Source organism: Mastigoproctus giganteus, chromosome 1 (assembly GCF_048544385.1).
Source record: "Mastigoproctus giganteus isolate SK-2022 chromosome 1, ASM4854438v1, whole genome shotgun sequence".
In the NCBI taxonomy this organism is placed as follows: Eukaryota; Metazoa; Arthropoda; class Arachnida; order Uropygi; family Thelyphonidae; genus Mastigoproctus; species Mastigoproctus giganteus.
The window spans coordinates 43809529-43833946 of record NC_143575.1 but is presented as its reverse complement, the minus strand read 5'-3'; the positions used below and the strand labels follow the sequence as shown (position 1 = coordinate 43833946).

The following is a 24418-nucleotide window of genomic DNA, read 5'->3' as shown; positions in this document are numbered from 1 at the left end:
CAGCATTCTGATGGGCAACTATAAGAGATTGAAGAATAGGGTAGATGCCCTCAAAGGAATTGAAATGAGAACCCCATCAAACTCTCAGCTGCCCAAATCAATGCCAGAGCTCACTCTTGTGCATCAGGCAACAGAGTGGCAACCTTCAGGGCAGAATGCGCTGGTCCCATAGGAGCTAGTTATTGTCGGTAACTCTATTGTCAGGGAGACGGGAAATATAACGTGCAAAAAGGATAGGTGGAATAGGACCAGGGTATGTCTGCCAGGGGCAAAAGTTGATGATGTTGTAGAACAGATATCTTTAATGGCACAAAGGGTGATATTTTTGTAAACATTGGCACTAATGACATTAAGAGTAGGAGATCTGCAGTCTTAACAAGTACAGATCAATGTTGAAAAAATGTTGCGAGTTAAGGTTAAATTTGAAAATTGTTTGCAATTCTCCCCAGACATGATAGGAGATAGTATATGATGAAAACTCTGTCAATAGATTTGGCCCTGGGGAGATTGTGCAAGGCTAATGAGGTAGAAATTTTTTCAGCATAGTCTGTGCTTGTTAACAGGAGAGATTGCTTCTACAGGATGGGATACGCCTAAATAGAAAGGGAGCAAGAATATTGGCTGATGCTATCGAAGCAGTGCTGTGCAGGTCGGAAAACTGCTAGCTTGGGTGGGGGGATTCACAGAATAATGAACTAAAGGTAGCGACAGGCAAAGGTGAAAGTAATTCTTGCACTGCTTCTATTAGAATGAGCAGCGGCCTGGAGGGCCGGATTCTAGGGTTTTTCAGGGACTGGTGGGAGTCATTGTGAGACAAATAAATACATGGGTTGTGTTAGGGTAACTAAGAGTAAGAACAGGTGCATGTATACTTGCATGTACTCCAATGTTGGAATATAGGAAATAAATTTGAATGTGAGGTGCTGGTAAAGTCATCAAAGGCTGATGTTGTTGGGATATCAGAGACATGGTGTCACACAGAGGTAAGGAATACGAATTGGAATTTGGGGAGTACAGTGTGTACAGGAAGGATAGACAAGATAGTAGGGAAGGAGGGGCAGTGCTGTTAGTTAAGAGAAACACAGTCTAAGAAAGTGCATCCCGTTGACAGGTGGACAGTGCAGTGTTGAGTCAGTTTGGTGTGACATAAGCACTGGGAAAACCAAGTTGAGAGTAGGAGTGTGTTATGAGCCTAATGACTCTGATGAGTACAACAAACAACTGTACAGATAAATAGTGGGCCAGTAAATTGGAATGTCTTGTAATGGGGAATTTTAACTTCCCAGATATAGACAGGAACTTATTGGTTGGTCACTCACACACTAGCAAGTCTTTTTTGGATTTATTGGATGATTGTTTTCTACAGCAGCATGTTTGAGAGGCAACCAGAGAGAGTAATACTCTTGATCTGATTATCAGCAGTGATTCTTCCTGCATTAAGAATCTGCAGATAAAGGAATGACTAGGTGGCAGTGATCACAATGTACTGATGTGAGATTTACTTAAAAATGTGACTACCATCAAGGGTAAAGGGAAGGGTTTTTGTTTTCGTAAAGGTGACTACAGTGGGACTAACTGATGATATTACCAAGCAGCAAATTCTGAATGGGACGCATTCGAGGAAGTAATCGTGGAAGCCACTAGGCTTTTCATATCGATTTAAGAAATACTGTTCAAGGTTTAGGCCTAAATTGATGTGAGATGAACTAATGAGACTCATTGCAGAGAAGAAAAATGCATGAGAGGCATATAAATTATCAGCAGACACAGGTGCCTATGGTAGATATAATATAGTCTGTAATCAAGTCACAAAGGATGTTAGGCAAGTAAAGTTGGATTACAAGAAATCTTTGGCAAACAATGCAAAGAAAAACAGTAAAGACTTCTTTACTTAAGCAAACTCTAGAAGGACGGGGAAGAATCAGATTGGTTTGATTGTTGATGCACCTGCTGAGGTAGCTGACAAACTGAATGAGTATTTTGCATGTACAGTCACACGGGAGGAGTTCTTCAGGGAGGTGAATGCCAGAAGTTTATCAAACTGGCAGGGTGCTAAATGATTTTGTAATAACTGAGAGCAAGGTGGAGGAGAAATTGTTGAAATTGAATGTAGGAAAGGCTCCTAGGGTGGATGTGATCTATCCAGTTATATTAAAGGAAGCAGCAGAGAAATTAGCAAACCCTTAGCCATAATTATGAAAGCTGACTCGGAGGAGGTCCCTCATGAACTGGAGATATGTAAATGTATCACCAATTCACAGAGGGATCAAAGGGCAACATGAGTAATTGCAAACCTGTTAGTTTCACTTCTGTTCCAGGAAAATTAATGGAGGCACTAGTTAAGGAAGCAAAGCAAGATCATCTAGACAAGACTGCAAGTTATCGTTTAGTCAGCATGGGTTTGTTAAGGGGAAGTCTTGTCTGACTAATTTGACTGGATACTATGATGTGGTCACAAAGGAACTGGATGCAAAAAATTTTGATATCATATACTTTCAGGAAAGCTGTTGCACATGGAAGACTGTTGTACAAACTGGCATTAAAGGCAAATTGCTACAATGGATAAAGGAGGCGCCTCCGTAGCCAGGTGGGAAGGAGCAGCAGCAGTGCGTAACACACGCTTCTTGATTAGACCGGGGTTCGAGCCCGTCACCACCAAATACGGAGGATGTGGAAAGGTCAGGGAATGACCGCCGCATATCTCTGGAGCAATATGGCCTTAGTTGCTAATGCTCCTAAAAAACCAAATGACAAACAACAACAAACAAACAACAATGGATAAAGGGATGGTTGAGTGGGAGACGACAGAGAGTGGTAATCAATGGACAATGCTCTTCATGGAGTAATGTTATCAGTGGAGTTCCCCCGGGTTTGGTGCTGGGCCCATTGTTGTTTTGTGTATTCATCAACGATATTCATGAGGGTATATCGGGCTTAATGTCTAAGTTTGCAGATTATACAAAGTTGGCAGGGTTGTTAAAGACAGTATGCTATTTCAAATGGAAAGAGGCATTCATGCATTGAAAAAAGGAAGTCTGAAAATGCAATGTCAAAGGAATTTTGAAAATGAAGAATATATTTGGACCATTCTTATAGTCTAACAGAGAAGTATTATTTAAAGAATCCAGGAAAACTGTTTACCAAATCTAGTTTTATCCTAAAATGAAACTTGCCTTGCAAATTTCATTAAAGACAAAACCATGACAATTTTTTTTTTTTTTTTTTTTTCTGAGCTGGGGAGTGAGAAGAATTAAGTAGTCTCTGAAAGTGAATGCCCATACATTTTGAACAAATTTGATACAGCATAGATAAATCTCAACTACAGAGGTTTTGATAATTCAGAGATCCAGCAGACTCCAGACACTGACCTAACAGCTATAATGGAAAGCCATTTATTCAACTAAAATGTTGCATCATCATCTGAAAGATTCACTAAAGCAGACCATGATGCCACATCCATCAAAAAAACCGCAAGTTTCAGTCGAGTGTATGTTGGAGCAAATATAGTCATTTTTAATGGACTCTTGTATTGGCTGATTGAAATAACACATAGACAGAATTAAATTGGCACTCGAAAGAATTACCAAGTCAGAAATAACAGTCACTGAAAATTCTATCTAGGTTAGCTCAAAAAGCAAGTGGTAAAGAGGGGAACAGAGATCATTAACCTGATAGTGTTAGTTTCACAAAGTATGGCAAAAATGGTGGTGTGTGACCTGCCGCTGTTTTTGCCACACTTTGGTGTGTCACTTGGTGGTGCCCCCTTTTTTTTTTTTTTGTGCTTGAAACAGTGCCAATATTTCATTTTTTCTTAATGTGTACGTTTTAAGTTTTAATAAAAAATTTTAAAACATGCTGCGTGTTTTATTTTTGCATTTTATTTTCAAAAATTAAAAAATAAATTCAGCAGAAAATTACAAAATCCATTTTCAAGTTTAAAAGACTGTGTTTATATTTCAACTTATGTGTTCAACTTATTACATATATAAATATTATTAAAAAAATTAAGAAAAAGCGTATATATTTAGTACTATTAGTTACTGCCATAGGTTTATTTCAAATTTGGTGCCTCCAGCAGATTAGCATCCATCTTGAGAGAATATTGAGTTTCATGTTCATGTCTATTATGTGAAATCAAATCTTTCAAAAACAACTTGGGTAACACTATATATTTATTGAACTAGTGCGAGAAGAAAACAAACAGCTTGCAACTATAAAGTAACATAGCTTTGGTGCTTGTTCGGTATACCATGCCACTCTTCAAACAGAAAAAGCCAAATAATAACAGTATTTGCATAGTGCAAGGCAGCCACAAGCTTTTGCTGCTGGCAGAAAAAAAAAAAAAAAAAAAAGTAGAGTAGATAAGAAATAAATTATGTGCTTCCCTTCTCACATAAGTAACTATCTGACCCTTGAATTTCTTCAAACTGATAGCCTCAATTACCTGTGGAGGCAACCTGTTCCAGTATTCAACAACTCTCTAGCTAAAAAGAAAATTTCCTACAATCTAGTCTAAAACTCTTCCCCTGTAATTTGAATTTTATGGCCCCCACTTCTGGAATTCTTGATAACAGCAAAAATTCCGCCTTCATTCATTTTACTAATCCCTCTCAGAGCCTTATAAACCTCAATAAAGTCACCTCTGAGGTGCCTGTTTGCCAAGTTCTGTGTAGCCCACATACTCATGATATCAAGAGTAGGAGACCGGCAGAATTGCTTAACAAGTACAGGTCACTGTTGAAAAAAAGCCGTGAAATAGGGTTGAATTTGAAAGTGTCTGCAATTCTGCCCAAACACGATAGGAGGGAGTATATGATGAGAGCCTTGTCGATCAATTCGGCCCTGGAAAGATTGTGCAAGGCTCAAGGGATAGAATTTTTTTCAGCCTGGACTGTACTTGTTAACAGGAGAGATTGCTTCTACAGGGATGGGATACACTTAAATAGAAAGGGTGCAAGAATATTTGCTGATGCTATCGAGGCAGTGTTAGGTGGGTCGGAAAACTGCTAGATTGGGGGGAGAAAAAGACGAATAGATTGCCAGTAGCCACTGGCAGAGGTGAAAGAGATTCTTGCACTGCTTCTATTGGAATGAGCAGAAGCCTGAAAAACAAGATGCAGGATATTTCAGAGATTGCCGGGAGTCATTGCGGTACAAGTAAACACTTGGGTTGTGTTAGGGTAGCTAAGAATAGAAATAGGTGCATGTATACTTGCGTGTACACCAATTCTAGGAGTTAGTAAATAAATTTGATGAATTTGAGGTATTTCTCAAAACATCAAAGGCAGATATTGTTGGGATATCAGAGACGTGGTGTCACACAGATATAAGGAATGCAGAACTGGAATTTGGGGAGTACAATGTCTACAGAAAGGATAGACAGGGTAGGAAGGGAGGAGGGGTTATGCTATTAGTTAAGAAATACATAAAATCCAAGGAAGTGAAGCCAGTGGACATCGCTGGACAGTGCAGTGTCGAGTCAGTTTGGTGTGACATAAGCATTGGGAAATCAAAATTGAGAGTAGGAGTGTGCTATAGGCCTAATGACTCTGATGAGTATAATAAGAAACTGTAGAGGGAAATAGAGTGGGCCAGTAAATCAGAGAGTCTTATAATGGGAGATTTTAATTTCCCAGATATTGACTGGAATTTGGGGGCTGGTCACTCACACACTAGCAAGGCTTTTGTGGATTTATTGGATGATTGTTTTCTACTTCAGCATGTTCGGGAGGCAACTAGAGGGAGGAATACTCTTGATTTGATTATCAGCAGTGATTCTTCATGCATTAAGAATCTGCAGATAAATGAACCACTAGGTGGCAGTAATCACAGTGTGCTGAAGTGGAATTTACTCAAAGAGGTAACCACCATTAGGGGTAAAGGGAAGGGTTATTGCTTTCGTAAAGAAATAAAACAACAGTATTTAAATTCTATACAGTGGGACCAACTGATGATGTTACCAACAGCAAATGCAAAATGGGAAGCATTCAAAGAACTTATCTTGGAAGCTACCAGGCTTTACATACCAACTAAGAAATATTGTTCAAGGTTTAGGCCTAAATGGATATCAGATGAACTGATGAGGCATATGGCAGAGAAGAAACATGCATGGGATACATACAAATTAACACGACACAGAAGCCTATGATAGATACAAGTTGATCTGTAACCAAGTTACAAAGGAGGTTAGGCAGGCGAAGGCAGATTACGAGAAATCTTTGGCAAGGGATGCAAAGAAAAACAGCAAAGAGTTCTTTACTTATGTAAACTCTAGAAGGAAGGGGATGAATCAGATTAGTCCACTTGATATCGATGGGTCAACTGTTGATGATCCTGCTCAGGTAGCTAACAAACTAAATGAATATTTTGCATCGACATTCACACATGAGGAGTTATTTAGCGAGGGGAAAGCCAGAGGTGTATTCAACTCTAGCAGTAAGCTAGAGAATCTTGTAATAACTGAGAGTAAAGTGGAGGAGAAATTGCTGAAGATAAACACAAGAAAGGCACCCGGGGTGGATGGGATCTATCCAGTTATATTAAAGGAGGCAGCAAAGGAAGTAAGCAAACCCTTAGCCATAATTATGAGAGCTTCCTTGGACTCAGGGGAGGTACCCACAGACTGGAGATGTGCAAATGTGACCCCAATTCACAAAGTAGGATCAAAGGCTGACACAAGTAATTATAGACCTGTGAGTTTAACTTCTGTTCCAGGAAAATTAATGGAGGCACTAGTTAAAGAAGCACTGCAGGATCATTTAGACAAGACTTCAGTTATAGCTCGGACACAGCATGGGTTTGTTAAGGGGAAGTCTTGCCTGACCAATTTGATTGGATACTATGATGCAGTCACAAAGGAACTGGATGCAGGGAATAACTTTGATATTATATACTTGGATCTTAGAAAGGCTTTTGATACTGTTGCGCATGGAAGATTGCTGTACAAATTGGAGCAGTGTGACATTGGAGGCAAATTGCTGCTGTGGATAAAGGGGTGGCTGAGGGGGAGAAGACAGAGAGTGGTAATCAATGGACACTACTCGTCGTGGACTAATGTTATTAGTGGAGTCCCTCAGGGCTCAGTGTTGGGTCCATTATTGTTTTCTGTATTCATAAATGATATTGATGATGGTATATCAAGCTTAATGTCCAAGTTTGCAGATGATACAAAGGTTGGCAAGGTTGTCAAGGACACTACTGACACTATGCTACCGCAACAGGATCTGGAAAGGTTGAGCAGATGGGTTGAGAGGTGGCAAATGAAGTTTAACATTGACAAATGTAAAGTACTACACATGGGAAACAGCAACCCCAGAGCAACGTATCAACTCTGTGGTACTACACTGACAGTGGTAGAGAATGAAAGGGACCTGGGGGTGGTTGTGCAGGCAGATATGAAGTTCTCTGAGCAGTGCAGACGGGCTGCAAGAGTGTATTGTCAATGATATACAGGAATTTTTCTAGCAGGGATAATGAGGTGATTATTCCCTTGTATAAGGCAATGGTCAGGCGACACCTAGAGTACTGTATACAGGTCTGGAGGCTTCATTTCAAGAAGGATGTAGAGCTGCTGGAACGAGTACAGAGAAGGGTAACAAGATTAGTGAATGGAACAAAGGGGTGCTCTTACGAAGAAAGGCTTAAGTTTTGCGAATTACAGTGTCTGGAGACTAGGCACCAGCGAGGTGATCTGATAGAGATGTATAAAGCCTTGAATGGTTTGAGCATGCTCAATGCTGATGGGATTCTTCCTCTCGCTCAGAATAATCACCTGAGAGGGCATAAATTCAAATTGAGGAAAGACAGATGTAGGATAGACGTGCGAAAATTTGCCTTTAGCCAGAGGTGGTTGGTTGGTGGAACAAACTTCCATCCCTTGTCGTGGAAGTTGATAGCCTAAATAAGTTTAAGGCTCAGCTGGACCGGGATTTTGAACGAACAGAGGGGTGAAGTGGAAGTGGTTTTTTTTTTTTTTTGGCTGATGCTGCATAAGCTTGCTTTCTTGCATCAAATGCCTCTACTAATGCTAATGCTAATACTCGGATTCTTTCCTCATACTGTCGTCCTTTTGCTAACTCACCATTCGAGTTGCCTGTGTTTGGATCCTTTCAAGGAAATCAATGTCTTTTTTCAGATGAGGTCTCCACATTTGAATACAGTACAGGTGGCCCTCGGTTTACAACAAGGTTACGTTCCTGGAGGAACTATAAAAAAAAAAATCTGTGTAAAATAAACCCAAATATATTTAATGTAAGTCAATGAGTTACTTTTAAGTCCCTTCTCAAAATTGACATAAGTAATACAATATTATTATTAATGCTCTGAAATGAATGCTATTAATATAAATCAATTAAATGTAGTACAATATAAAATACAAAACTAAATATAATTAAATAAAAAAATTAAATTTTGTACATTTACTTTGATATGTTCTAAGCCCAGACCGAAAATTTTTGTTAGCACTACTGTAAGACTCTGCATTGATCTTTTTTGACAGTGGTGTAATGCAGAGATTTTACTTTTCTGATGAAGTCCCTGGTTGAGGATCTTCCCCATTTTTGAAGAAAGCATGCAGTGTCGAGATTTCCTCTTTCTTTCTTTGAAAATCTCAGAATAAGAATAGTCTTGTTTATACTCTGGCACGACCACCAGGTCAGTGGAATTTACAGTAAATCATCGATACAAATGTTAATCGTATTTAGGACCAATGGATACAATCACACTCCTTTTCACTTTCGCACTTCGCTCCCAGTTGTGGTCAATCTCACAGAGCTCATCAGTGAATGTCTACATGGCTGAATGGATGTGCTGTAATCACTTGTATTCATAGCTTTTAGAGGAGGTTCTTCATCTTTTTCTTTCTCCTCTTCCTCCTTCTGTTGGTTTAGTTCTTTAGCCAATTCTTCCAAGTCTTCTTTGGAAAGCTGCTCATTATGGCTATCCAACAGCTCTGTTACATCTTCAGCTGTAACGTCCTCCAGTCCTCCTTCTTGCGCCAGCCTGCTAAAGTTCTCAACAATGTTCTCCATTGGCTGTAATCCTGCAAAATGGTGCATAAATTGTGGGAGAAGTTTGCCCCACCCACACTCCATTCAAACAGTTCATCGACACTTCCTTCCAAGCTGCATTGATGTTATTAATGCCCTTCAAAATATTGAATGAGCGCCAATAGTCTCTGATAGTTTTGTCTGATCTGCCCAAAACTTACAATTTCCATGAATGTTTGGCAGAAGTAATAGGCTTTAAAGGTTGCTATTACCCCCCTGGTCAACTGGTTGCAAAACTGAAGTGGTGCTTGGTGGCATGTAAACAACATTGACGTCCAGAGATGTTCCAATCCAACTTCAGCAAGGTTTGCAGGATGGCCAGGGGCACTGTCCAAGAGAAGAAGTCATGCTGGTAACTCATTCTCTTGACAAAAATGGAGAACAGTAGGGCTAAAATAGTTTGGGTACCAATCCAAGATTTCTTGTGTCACCCAAGCCCTCCTGTTCCATTTCCAATAAACTGGCAACATATGGCTTTGTTTAGGCTCTTGAGAGCACGTGGTGTCTGTGAATGGTGCACCAACATTGGTTTTAATTTTTAAGTGCCAGAAACATTTTCCCCCAGCAGAAGCAGTGGTCTAATTTTTTGTAGTTTTTTGGTATTTTTGGCCTTCTGGTTTCAAAACCGTTGTTATTGTGAATCATCGCAAAATAAACCATCATAAATTGAGTGCTATCTGTATTCCAAATGTAGTATTACAATTGCCTTGTATACAGTGGGATTATGAACTCCCTATCTCTACAGGATAACAAACGACAAATCATTGATAGGGCACCACATGCTTTACTGGCTGCCTGTTTACACTGCTCAGGAAACTTCATATCTGCCTGTATTGTAACTTCCAGATCCCTTTCTTCCTCTACTATTTTTAAATCAACCCAAATGTATAATTTATTTTGGGGTTGCTATTTCCAAAATGTAAGACCTTGCATTTTGCTGCATTAAAACATAGCTGCCACTTTTCTGACCATTTTTGAAGTCTGTTGTCATCCTGAAGAAGAATGAAGAATGACACATCACCTGACATGTTCTTGTATACAATTTCTATACAAAAATAGTGAACAACCATGTCAGAAACTATTGCTATAAGAGTTTGACTGTATTTAGAAAGGCAGAAAAAATTTCAGATGTTTAATTACTGATTAATAATTAACATGAGTAGTACATTATTTTTGAGGGTCACCTGTCAGGTGGTCCTCGAAAAATGTTTTACTCTGATCACTGACTAGTAAGCACAAATGAGCCACTGATATTTGTCTCAATAAAAAGATGCACACTACCCCATTCTTAGAATTATGTGACTAAAAAGATATCATAGCTAAACTTGTAAAAGTCTGAACTTATAGAACTCAAATCTTGAGAAACAGGGTTGCCTCAATGTCAGACAACCCTGTGTCTGTACAGTCCTCACAATATCATAATGAATAAAGAAAAAATGTCACTTTAACTCTGAAAATTTATTTTTAAGAATACATACATTTTGATAAAAGACTGCTTTGACTACTGAGGAATTGGCCAAAGCACACTGAAATAGCTTTATAGTAAAGTAACGGCAGCTTCCTGAATCATGTTTACCTCTAAACACGTACATAAAATTTCAAGAGTTTTAATATGCTTGATAACTTCTAAGCTTTATATGTTATCAAGTTAAGGAGAGAAAACCCAACATAAGTGGGGCTTTAGAATGAAAGGGTACAGTTGATACTGGGACTATGCTAAACATCCACAATGACAAACTGGCATAACACAACTGGTCTACACAAGGAGATGAACAAAGCACAGGATTTATACCTTTGTGCCATCTAGTCATAATCTTCAAATTATCTAAATGTGGATGGAAGACTGTACCTAAAGATGAAAAGATCTAAGATTTAGTAGGATTCAAACAAGCTTCAAAAACTGTGCGAAATTCAAATTCCTGAATACAGTAAAGATCAAATAACAAATTCAATTTATCCCTTAAACTTTTTTATTTTTTTGTTAAAAAAAATTAAATAAAATAAAGTAATCAATCCAAAATACATGTTACATATCTTGGATTGATTAAAGGTCTTTCCAGCATGTATTATGATATTGGAAAGACCTTACTACTTTTTCTTTATCCTCAGCTTTTTCAACATGCAGAAAACTATCCAAGCATGAATACATAGTTTGAATCAAGTGAAAAAGCATTCTGAGATACCAACACACAGAATACACAATACTAAGCAGTGTGGAATAGTGACAGACTCCCTCTGATGATGCTGCCTATCAGAATTATTGTGTAATTACTACTCTAATACTGTTATTATATATTACCAAACATTAGTTATAAGTTTATACTGTATTTTAAATGCAGTTCTGGTATGAAGTGCATTTTAGATTTTCACTGATATTTCACTTGTCCAGTCTACTTTTGGTCCCCAGTGTATTTTGGTTCCCAATGGTGAGGATACCATACTTTGCATTGTTATAACAATGTTTAAGATATTGTTTTATAGTAATATTATTCTTCATTGTTAAAAGATTATACATGTAATTTCTTTGTTTTCATCAGTATGAAAACAAAAATTCTGAAAAATCTGAAGAAGAAGAATTAAGGGAGGAGAAGGAGGAAGAAGAAAGTGCAGAAAGTGAACTTGGTATGTATTGATGAGGAATCTCTAAAACTATCTTAATATAATTCTCTTATATTTGGAATCATTAGCCAGACCCATTCCAGTTTCATAATTATTCAGAATTAAGAAGTCTAGCTCAAAGTAATGAACAAAAAGGAATATTATGCATATTCTATTTTCTTGAATTTATTTAATCACATTGCATTACAAATAACTTTTTATATTTTAGGAGAGGCAGAAGAATTGGTAACAAGTTCATTGTTCAATAGCTACTGAAAAAATGTGTTGTGTATTTTTGTGGGTTTGCATACATTTATACTTCATTTAATCTCTTCATTTAGTCTTCATGTTGACATCATTTAAACATGACCTGTGGATAGCATTTTGTTACACAGTTCCTGAAATCCTTGTGGTAGGAGATTGTATCATCTCTTAAACAAACTTGTTCTTTAACTTGCAAGTGTTTGTGAAAATTCATTTTGTTTTGATGTGGATCAGTGGAATTTTCCTGAAATCCTCGTTTTAAAATATAGATAGTTTGCTTATTTCTCTTGATATTTTTTTCCATTATCATTGCAACACTTTGTAACATTAAAATATGATCATAATAGTAGTAATATGCAGGCACTCCCCTGCTTATGAATGAGTTAGGTTCTGACGTGCCATTCATAAGTCAAATTTTTGTTTAAGTAGAAATTATTTCATTATTTTGCTGAAAACAAGTACCCAGTGCATGTTACCATATTATTATGTCAAAATTTCTCAAATTGTTAAAAAGAAAAAAGGAAACAAAAAAAACCCTGACTTGCTAAAGTAAAAATCACTTTTTTATTTTAAATTACATTATCTCTCTATACATTAAAAAAGTTTTCCTCCTCGCGATATTTATTCAAGCCAATGGGAGAAGAGGGCAAGGCAATTACGTCACTATAAATGCAATTAATTGTTGACTACTGCCTCCATAACGTTCACCAACCTCGTGCACGTGCTTCACTGTCTAACATTTGAGGTTCCATTGTAACGTTTTTTGTATATTAATGAATATTGTATATTTGTAAATATTTCAGTTAAATATTTTAGTCCTGCTCTTTTGGATGCAACAATATTCCTCATGCATTATGGAACCTGAAACAAAAGGCCTTTTCCTAAGTGACCTATGTAAATGCAGGTAAATAATTACATAGTGGGCTAAAATCTATTATTTTGGTGCCACTTGTCTCCGCACAGTGGGTGTGGTCATAGAATGGAGTGATTATACAGTTGAGGTCTGTGATTGCGTGATTATTGTGAATGCGTTTTGTTTGATTGTTTTCTGTCGTCGAGGAGGGGAGTGCTTGGCTTAGGTAGGATGTTTATCCACCTCCATCCTGCTGTTTTAAAATCGGAAAATGAGTTCACGATTTTAAAACAGCGGGATGGGGTGGGTAGACACTCTAGGCATGTCAACCTAGAAGGAAAGGGAGCAGGGCTAAACAGTGAGTGGCACCTGCCAATTACTGCCTTCTTCCTCACTCTTAGTCGAAGTATGGAGTGGTACCTAAGATCTGAATTTTTACCAGGCCTTTTCCTAAGTGACCTATGTAAATAATTACATAGCGATGTTTATTCAACTTTGAGAATGCCATGCACTACAATGCACAGGTAAATAATTACATAGGCCATTTCCTGATTAGATATCAATCAATGCGTTTCGACAGTGTCTTTTACGTGGAAAAGATTTGACTTACTCCGTCATATCTCTACATATTACGTAGAAAAGCATGCGTGGGGTTGGCGAGCAAAGCAAGCAGGGGGCTGAGCCCCTAGTTTTACATTAAATAAGCATGAATAATTTATCACTAATCATTTTCAGAATTGTAGAAAGATGCTTCTTCGAAAGTTGGCCCAATAACACCTAAAGATGTTGATGGTATTGAATCTACATCTTTCTGTTTCTATTGGTTTTCTTGAAAAAAAGAATCCAGTGAAGTTTGTATTGTGGCCTTCTTCTTTTCATCATAAATAACTTTGTAACCAGACACTGCTTTGTGTACATTTGCAGACACCTTTATAAATCTAAGTTTGGATCCTGGGACTCAAACAATGATAATCTAGTTCCATTAAATCTTCATTTGTTAACTCTTGGGTATGTGAACATAGCAACTCATTAAAGTCCTCTTCTGTCAGATTTAGTTCAAGTTGTGTACCCATCTGGACTATATTTGTCTCATCCTCCACTTGCTCAGTAAGATAAATTGTTAACGAATAGGGAACGTAAATGTTTCCATCCACCATTTATGTTTATTTTTGTTAATTCATGCCAGGAAGCATCAGTGTTCTTTATGGCCTTGTAAATATCATAGTCTTTCCAAAACTGTTTCAGTGTATGGGATGTGTTAGGGTAACAAGGAATAGGCATAGGAGCATGTATGCTTGCATGTATACCAATGCTAGAAGTATAGTAAATAAATTTGATGAATTTGAAGTGTTGGTCAAGACATCAAAGGCGGATATTGTTGGGATAGCAGAGACGTGGTGTCACAAAGATATAAGGAATGCAGAACTGGAATTTGGGGAGTACAATGTGTACAGAAAGGATAGACAGGACAGAAAGGGAGGAGGTGTTATGCTGTTAATTAAGAAAAACATAAAATCAAAAGAAGTGCATCCAGTTGATATAGATGGACAGTGCACTGTTGAGTCAGTTTGGTGTGACATAAGCACTGCAAAAGCAAAGATAAGAGTAGGAGTGTGTTATAGGCCTAATGACTCGAATGAGTACAATGAACAATTGTACAGAGAAATAGAGTGGGCCAGTAAATCAGAATGTCTTATAATGGGGGATTTTAACTTCCCAGATATTGACTGGAACTTGTGGGTTGGTCACTCACACACTAGTCAGACTTTTGTGGATTTATTGGATGATTGTTTTCTGCAGCAGCATGTTCGAGAGGCAACCAGAGAAAGTAATACTCTTGATCTGGTTATCAGCAGTGATCATTCGTGTATTAAGAATTTGCAGATAAAGGAACCACTAGGTGGCAGTGATCACAGTGTGCTGAAGTGGGATTTACCCAAAGAGGTAACTACCGTCAGGGGTAAAGGAAAGGGTTTTTGCTTCCGTAAAGGGGAGTACAGTGGTCTCAGACAGTTTTTAAATTCTGTACAGTGGGATCGACTGACGATGTTATAAACAGTAAATTCTAAGTGGGAAGCATTCAAGGAATTAATCGTGGAAGCTACTAGACTTTTCATACCGATGAAGAAATATTGTTCAAGGTTTAGGCCTAAATGGTTATCAAATGAACTAATGAGACTCGTGACAGAGAAGAAAAATGCATGGGATGCATATAAATTATCAGGCGACGCAGAAGCCTGTAGCAGATATAAGCTAGTCTGTAATCAGGTCACAAAGGAGGTTCGGCAGGCAAAGGCGGATTACGAGAAATCTTTGGCAAAAGATGCTAAGAAAAACAGCAAGGATTTCTTTACTTATATAAACTCTAAAAGGAAGGGGCTGAATATGATTGGTCCACTTGACATCGATGGTTCGACTGTTGATGATCCTGCTCAGATAGCAAACAAACTGAATGAGTATTTTGCATCTACATTCACACGTGAGGAATCATTACAGTTTGAAAATGGAAGAAGGTTATCAAATTGTAGCAGTGTGCTTAATGATTTTGTAATAACTGAGAGCAAAGTGGAGGAGAAATTGTTGAAGTTAAACATAAGAAAGGCACCTGGGGCGGATGGGATCTATCCAGTTATATTAAAGGAGGCGGCAAAGCAACTAAGCAAACCCTTAGCCATAATTATGAGAGCATCCTTGGATTCAGGGGAGGTTCCCACGGACTGGAGATGTGCAAATGTATCCCCAATTCACAAAGGAGGTTCGAAGGGTGACACGAATAATTACAGACCAGTTAGTTTAACTTCTGTTCCGGGTAAAATAATGGAGTCACTGGTTAAAGATGCATTGCAGGATCATCTAGACAAGACTGCAGCAATAATTCAGACACAGCATGGGTTTGTTAAGGGAAAGTCTTGTCTGACAAATTTGATTGGTTATTATGATGTGGTCACAAAGGAACTGGATGCAAAAAATAATTTTGATATCATATACTTGGATTTCAGGAAAGCTTTTGACACTGTTGCGCATGGAAGACTACTGTACAAATTGGAGCAGAATGGTATTAAGGGTAAGTTGCTACAATGGATAAAAGGATGGTTAAGTGGGAGAAGACAGAGGGTGGTAATCAATGGGTGCTGCTCTTCGTGGACTAATGTTATTAGTGGAGTCCCACAGGGTTCGGTGTTGGGTCCACTGTTTTGTATATTTATCAATGATATTGATGAAGGTATATCAGGCTTAATGTCGAAGTTTGCAGATGACACGAAGGTTGGCAGGGTTGTTAATGACAGTAATGGCAGTGTGCTACTGCAACAGGATCTAGATAATTTGGGCAGATGGGCTAAGAAGTGGCAACTGAAGTTTAACCTTGACAAATGCAAAGTACTGCATATGGGTAGAAGTAACCCCAGAGAAACGTACCAACTGTGTGGTACTACACTTAAGGTGGTAGAAAATGAAAAAGACCTGGGAGTAATTGTGCAGTCAGATATGAAGTTTTCTGAGCAATGTAGACAGGCTGCTAGGGCAGGTCATGGGGTTTTGTCAATGATATATAGGAATTTTGCTAGCAGGGAAAAGGAGGTGATTGTCCCTCTGTATAAGGCAATGGTCAGGCCACGCCTTGAGTACTGCGTACAGGTCTGGAGGCCTCATTTTAGGAAGGATGTAGATTTGCTTGAGCGTGTACAGAGAAGAGCAACACGATTGGTGAGGGGAATGAAGGGATCCTCTTACCAAGAGAGGCTTAAGTTCTGCAAATTGCAGTGGCTGGAGACTAGGCACCTGCGCGGTGATCTGATTGAGGTCTATAAGGCCTTGAATGGGTTGAGCACGCTGAATTCTGATGGGATCCTCCCACTTGTTCAGAATACGAACCTACGGGGACATAAGTTCAAATTAAGAAAAGACAGATGTAGAATAGATGTGCGGAAATTTGCCTTTAGCCAGCGGGTGGTTAATTGCTGGAACAAACTTCCATCTGTCGTTGTGGAAGTTGATAGGTTAAATAAATTTAAGGAGAAACTGGACAGGCAATTGGAGGGTATGGTGTGATATTTTTTTTTTTTTTTTTTTTTTGGCTGATGCTGCATAAGCTCCTACACTTGCTTTCTTGCATCAAGTGCCACTACTACTACTACTACTAGTGTTACTCCATTATCACTTTCTATTGCCATTACTGCCTGTCTTAAATAATATTTCTTGAAGGGTGCAGTAACTTCTTCGTCCATTGGTCGAAGTATCGAGGCGGTGTTTGGATGCAAGTAGATTACCTAGATGTTAGAATGAAAATCATCCAGATCTTGTGGATGCCCATGGGCATTATCAAGCAAAAGGAGAATTTTAAAGGGCAGCTTCTTCTGGTAGAAATATTTTTAACTTTGGAAATGGAATGGGGGGGAAATAACCTTTAAACACAGCAAATGTAATCCTGGTATTTTGTTGATAGTTTTCCAAATTACAAAAAGCAAAACTTTGATTATATATTTAAGAGCCTTTGGATTTTTGGAACAATAAACTAATGGGGGTTTTGAATTTGAAATCTCCTGAAGTATTTCCACCAAAGAGGAGAGTGATTCAGTCTTTTGAACCAGACCCACTCTTCTCCTCCTTGCTGATATATATTCTATTAGGCATCTTCTTCCGAAATAAACATGTTTCATATGCATTAAAAATTTGTTGAGATAACCCTTTTCCTCGATAAAATCTGCAAGTATTGCAAAAAATTTTTTTTGCAGCCACCACCTGCCTCGCCACTCACTTTAGTGTTATGTAACTTTGAACAAACCTTGAATTTATGAAACCATCCATGCCTTACAGTAAATGTTTCATCACAAACATTTTTGCCTTTCTTTGGCCTTCAAGTTTTCAAATAAACTCTTAGTCTTCGCTTGAATTAGTATTAGACTAATAGGCATTTGACTTTGATTCTGGATTTGGTAGTGGATATTCGAGAAGTTGAAGCTGGTTGTGCAGGGCTAGGTTTCTCAAATTGGAAGGTGGAATGGAATGTTCTATCATCAGCAAAACTATGGATAGAATTTCCAGTCAATGGAAAAAGGTCATTAATATATAAAAAGAAAAGAGTGGGAGAAAGAACTGAACTTTGGGGAAAACCAGCATTAGTGGAGAAGTCAGAAGACAAAGAGCCATCTACCATCACCCGTAGTGAGTGGTCAGAGAGAGAGAAAATTGGATATCCAATTACAAAAAACAGTTGGCAAACCATAAGATTGAAGCCTATTTAGAAGACCTTTATGCCAAGCACAATCAAAAGCCTTTGAAATGTCAAGAGCAAATGCATGAGTTTTACCAAACTTTTCTGTTAAATTTGTCCATAGATGGGTAACATAAGCCAGAATATCACCAGGATCGACACTGACAGAATCCATACTGGCAATCGTTGATCGGATAGGTTTCTAGGTTTCATTATAGGTTAAGAGTTTGCAGTTAATTGATTTGTTCATTACTTTAGAAAAAGTAGAAGTAATTGCAATGGGGCAATAATTGTATGGGAAAGATTTGTCACCCTTTTTAGGAACTGGATGGATATGAGCAAATTTTCCAGCGGAAAGTATTAACACCTTTGGAATAAGAAAGTAAAAAAAGGCAACACAGAACAGGAGTAAGTTCAGGAGCACAGGTTTTGAGAATAAGTGGAGAAATACTATTAGGGCCTGGAGCTTTCTTATCATCAAGATTCATCAAAATCCTTCTGCCATCCTTTTGATGGAAGACCACAGAGGCATTGAGTAGGGCATTCTGGGAATGGTGGTAGGTGGTTTACCAAGATCATTAATACATGAGTTGGGACAAAAATAGGATGCTAGCAGGTCAGCTTTATCCTTGGCTGAAGTGGCTATAGAACTATAAAGTTTTGACAGAGGTGGGAACAAAGATTAGCAAAACTTGTGGCCAGTAGCTTTGGCAAGAGACAAATGTTCGGCTGCCATTCGCAAAAGTAGCATGTTTTCTACACTTAGCCTGTTTGAAATCTAGTTTGGACTGATTAATAACTGCTTTACAAATGTTGCAAGATTTGATGTAGGCAGAAAATGAAACTGAAGATTTGGATACGTTGTGGAACCCATGTTTAGTCTCTAGAGCTAAGTTCCGATCAACCCTTCCCTATCTCTTCCATCATGCAGTATGATTGATGACTTTTGAGGTTATGATGAACATCGTGGTGAGATCCAATATTCCTTACATTTCGAGGGTACAGCTCTAAAATGGTGTTCGCAGGCTGGCCGCTAGTTAGTACACTGGACCGAACCTATTGGTAACTCTCTAGGAGGCTTCCGGATCAGCTAGTGTATAATCTTGCCGCCTCTACTCTGCCAGATAGTGACTTGGATCAGAGTAGTGCAAAAACCTTGGTAGGTGCATTATGGCCACAAAAGCCGATGTGCCAACAACTAACCAAAAAAAAAAAAAAGAAAAGAAAAGAAAAAGAAAAGAAATCTCACAGAACATCTCATTTGCATTCTTGTAATGCGAAACAACACAAAGTTGGGAATGGCCATGAGAGAAAGGTTCCATTGGAGAAGAGACCTACACCCAGTTGTGCTCTGAGGTGCCTGGAGGACCATTCACCTTGACCGTGTACTTAGATGAGTTGTTTATGAGAAAAAGATCAAGCTTATTGGCTGTGTAATATTGTGGTAGGTAAATGAACAATCTGTGCAAGGTCATTAGCAATTGCAAAAGCCTCAGCATCTTGGCCAACCTGGTCCATGTGACTAGAAAATGGAAGCCAGCTGGAGTTGTGAACATTAAAATCACCAAGGAAAATTACCTCACTGCTAGGAAAGTTGGACTGGAGAAAGTCAAGTTGAAAAGAGTGGAAGTTAGTGGATTTGGGAGAACGATAGAAGCAACAGATGAATTTGACAGAATGTGTTAAGAGAGATTTCACGCCATAGATGATCAAAAAGAGGAGATTCCAAATTACTAATTCTCTGACAGTGACTTAGTGAGTACCACATTTGAAGTGAAATGCATGAGTACCACTTTTGAAGTGAAAGGAATCATACAACAAATAATTCGGACACTGAGATCAACAGTGGTTTAATCAACTGATAACTGAGATTCTGTCAGAAAAAGTACATGGGGTTTGGCAGACCATAACTGGAAATGGGCATCATCAAGATTAGAACTGAGACAATGTATATTTGTGAAATGAATGAGGAAGTGTTTTCAAGGTTTAGATCTTTTCACAGATACGTTTGCTCTATTAGTTTGAAAATTCATGGTGTATTCAGTAGTAAGAAAAGGTGGGAGGGACATGCTGTATGAAGTAATGAAATTTTTCAATATGGAGTGCACATGGTAAGAATATACATAGCTTCTTGACATAATGTGGCCTCAATAATGCCCCTCCCACATACACACTACTTAGGACTCCCTCCAGTCACTATCTGGCAGAGTAGAAGTAGTGAGATTTTATAGTTGTACCCTCAAGTTGTAAGGAAGATTGGATCTAACCATGTGTCCATCATAACCTCAAAAGACATCAATCATACTGCATGATGGGAGAGGGTTCACCGGAGCTTTGCTCTGGAGACTAAACATGGGTTCCATCACTTCAAGCCTCCAATAAACAAAGTAGTGCTATTGCACCTGTTGATGAGAGTCATCTACCACTTAGTATTATTGTCTGGTAACACGGAGGGGTGGAATTCCATGTGGGGTGGGCACCACACCTCAACCTCTGCTATGTTGGTTCGACCTGCTGGGTGGTCACCCACAGTGTGCTAGGTGCCATATTTCAGAATGTCCATATGGGGGTTATACCCAGGGTTATTAACAGTCCCACCATTGTGAAGTTGCAAGCAGAGGATACGGCTGTCACAGACCAACCGAACTTTGCCATTATGTCCACTTGACTTGAGTGTCACCCGAATATCAGCTCCGTTGCATTTTAAAAGAAGAATCTTTATTGCAGTGCTTAGAATGATAATTTACATAATAGTAGTTGCAACAGCCTGTCACGGCACAGTGGCCAGACATTATTGCCTCAATAAGCCAAAAATACATAAATAAATAATAGCATAATAAATAAGGAAAATAGAGAAATGATTTGAGTATACAGTAAACCGGGGGTTATGTTCCTGAGAAATTCTGCGAATACCGAAAACGCAAATATTGAGTTATGGCTCCCATAGTAATAAAGGGGTTCCGCTCCAAAGTATGAAATACATAAGAAAAACTAGTGTAAAATTTTGTCTATGTATGTATTATACGTACCTTCATAATATGACTATGTACATAGACAGTACATAGTGAAATGCAAGCATATGGCATCGAAATGAAAATAAGAAACAATTTAATATTAAATATAATATTGATTAGAAATTTCAAACAAATCTTTCAAACCAGTGCCTTTGCTAGCTAAAAAACTTATCCCGCCAGTGCTATCACCAGTTTCGCTAAAGTGTTGATAAAGGAGTTTTGCCTTTTCACGAATGATTAGTGAACCTAATGGAATTTTATTTTGAGTTCGGTCTTCTATCCACAGATTTAAAGCTTTTTCCAATTTAACATCACAAGTTACAGAGCAAATTTTTGAAGCAATTAGCGCGTTTTCACGGACCCTACGGCGGATTTTTTCTTCCGATTTTTTGATTGATCGTACCATTGATTCATTGATTTTATAATGTTTTGCCACTGAGGAGACACTTTCACCATTAGAAATTTTGTCTAATAACTCAATTTTATTCGCTAATATCATCACCTTCTTTGATCTTTTCACATTTCCCTTGTTATTTGTAGCCATATTTTTGTACGGATTAAAAAGAACTTGACCACAATAAAGTCACTTTCTTACACTGAAAAACGGTAGATTTATCACTTTTGTAAGCATATCAATTTATAAATTGATAAATTTATTCAATTTATAAGCATATAAATTAAAAGCAAATGACGAAACCTCCTATGACAAGCGCATAACACATACTGAACAAGGATTAGCGAGAAACATCCACCGTCGCGATTTTGTCACCCCTTTCCCCCACCCACTGAGTGCTGTTTTGACCGGGAAAGATAATTTTAGCCGTGCCCATGTTTTTTTATGGCAGAAAATGTTCACGGCACTTTAAAATTCACATTTTTTTAGGTTTCATTTTATATTAAATCAGCGACCGTGAATAGCGGGGGTTTACTGTACTACATATATATAAACCCTAAGTGAGTGTGCAACCATTTGTTTCAAAATACATACTATAGGATATACATTTAAGTGCATAAATATGTACGTAGTTGGTTGGATTAAGAATGTACATTGCTCAAGACTCAGATTATAATATTAGTAGCCTTGGCCATACCATTGAGTATTCTTTTCCTATATTGTCGATCTCGACAGAACTTGTTGAAGTCAACATCTAAGTCCTGGACTCGAGATAGCATCTGTTGAGGAAGAAACCAGTCCGGCAGATGGTGTCTTTGCAGAGGTCATAGCTGGGGAGTTTCTTGTAGGTGTGCCACTGGGATCCTCCATGCACAGTTGTCTCAGGAGGGGGAGGAGATGAGACCGGTCATGAGTTTGACTGTTGTTAAGCCTCCTTTCATTAATGAGCGACTTAAGCCCTGGCGTGTTAAGTGTGTTGGCCAAAGTGGTGGTCTGGAGCTGGGGAGGCAGGCTAAGTTTGTGGCACGCCCACTTGAGAAGCCAATACTCGGATGAGAAAACTGGTTTGGTTGTAGGGGGAGATGCAGAGGCCCAAATCTCTGCAGCATAGAGAAGTGGTGGATACACTATGGTTGAAATGTATCTCACCATGGCGGATTTGTCTGTTACATGGTGCAGATGTTGCTTGCATATCCATCTCAGCCTGACGGCTTTTGTGAAGAGTATGTTTATATGCTGGCCGAAAAGAAGCTTTGGGTCAAATCTGATTCCTAGGTCAATGCAATGTTGGACAAGCGGGATGGAGGCTCAATTGTGGGCTGGATAGATTTTTGTTGGCTGTTGCTTTAATGAGAAGACCATGATTTCTGACTTCTCGGGATTGATACGCAGACCAAATTGTTTGAGGTAGATGCATATTGAGGAGAGAGTGGATGTCAGCTGTTCTGATCAGATTTGGTTGAGGGTCTTGGTTTGCCTTAATTGGCATGAGTACCTTTAGGTCATCAGCATATACCAGGATATTTAACTTTTGAATTACCAGTGGAGCAATGAGGGCGGTGAAGAGGAGGCCAGATAGTACTACCCCTTGTGGGACTCCAACTGAGAATACTTTGCAGTATTTGAGTTACCTACAGATAATTTGACTATGCAGTTATTCAGCAGAGATGTGAGGAAAGCTAAGGCGTTGCCTCCTATCTGGTAGTGGTTCTCTAGTAGCTTTAGGAGAGATGGGATGTGCACGGCATCAAAGGCTGTGAGGATTCTGTTAGTTGCTGCTAGAAGGTTGGTCACAGTTGATCCGTGTGGGAGTGCCTAGTGGATTTGTGGTGGGTTGTCTGGCAGGATTTGCTTAGTGAGGATCGGCAGCAGTATTTTTTCTAGCAGTTTCAGTAGGTAAGATGAGTTTGAGATCGGTCTGTAGTGTTTAACAAGTGATGGAACTCAAATTTTTGGCCTTGGTTTCACTAGGTATTCCCTCCATTGGCTTGGGAAACAGTGCTTTGAGAGCACTGAGTTAAAGATATGTAACAGGGGGTTGTTGGATCTAAGGACTCAGGCTTATCCCTTTGTACTCAAGGTGTAGCTTGGCAATGGCCAAGCATAAATTGCGAAATCCCATCAGGTCCAGTAGTAGAAGTTGCTGGCAGTGAGTTCATGGCAGTAATTAACTCTTGTTTAGATATTATTTTGGTTGTCAATGGGTCAAAACTGGTGTCAGATGTTGGTAGTGGGCTGGTCTTCTGGGTTGACAGTGGTGGTAAACCTGGTGATGTAGTCAAGCCAGCTTTGGGGATCAAGTTGAGGGGGGAAACCTGAAGGGGTATCCTTATATGGAACTTTCCCTGTGTGTATGGTTCTGTCAAGGTACGATTTAATCACTTTGGATTTCATGCGGTTAAACTAAGCTCTAGAGTAGGTAGTTCTGTCCATAACGTTGTGAGACTGCTTCCACAATTTGTGTAGGTGTTGCTTAAGGTCAAATTGCTCTTTAAGGTTGTGGGACCACCATGCTTTAGAGTGAGGGAAGATTATAATCTTTCTTGTGGCCACATAGCTTGTCAGAGAGTCCAATTAGTAAGGAGGGTGACAGCTAATTGGACATCACATGACTCGAGGATCGACCAAGGGATAAATGACACTGCCTCGATGCATCTCGGTATGTTTAGGAATGTAGGGCTGGCATGAGACATGGTTTTGGTCTGCCAATTTGGAAGGTGGCAATTAGTTGGTAGTTGAAATAGCATTAAAAACAATATAGCATTTATACAATATTTAAAAAAATGGAATATTATACTTAAAATAAGTGAATTATGAACTGTACAATAAACACACATTTTCCCAGTCATTTAAAATGTTATTGCTGTTGCAAATACAACTATTAAATCTGATAAGCAATGTAAAAATAAAATAACTTGCTGTGCTATGAGACAGCCATGTGGCTAAAGAAATATAAAAACATAATACAGAAGGGTCTTAATAGTACACGAGAGTTAGGTTCCTCATGCCTTGTGGTGAGAATTCACTTAAGTTGGG

The 24418-nt window shown here is 38.7% G+C and overlaps 1 protein-coding gene across 3 annotated transcripts in view; it reads left to right on the top strand.

The window, feature by feature from the left end:
• The window catches only part of LOC150090753 (hsc70-interacting protein-like), a 203926-nt gene that overhangs the window by 62537 nt on the left and 116971 nt on the right, over positions 1-24418 (top strand). For all 3 annotated transcript variants that reach the window (XM_090379869.1, XM_090379852.1, XM_090379860.1), the window contains exon 4: positions 11585-11669. In XM_090379869.1, coding sequence (XP_090235995.1) covers positions 11585-11669 — 85 coding nt within the window. The remainder of the gene's footprint in view (positions 1-11584; positions 11670-24418) is intronic.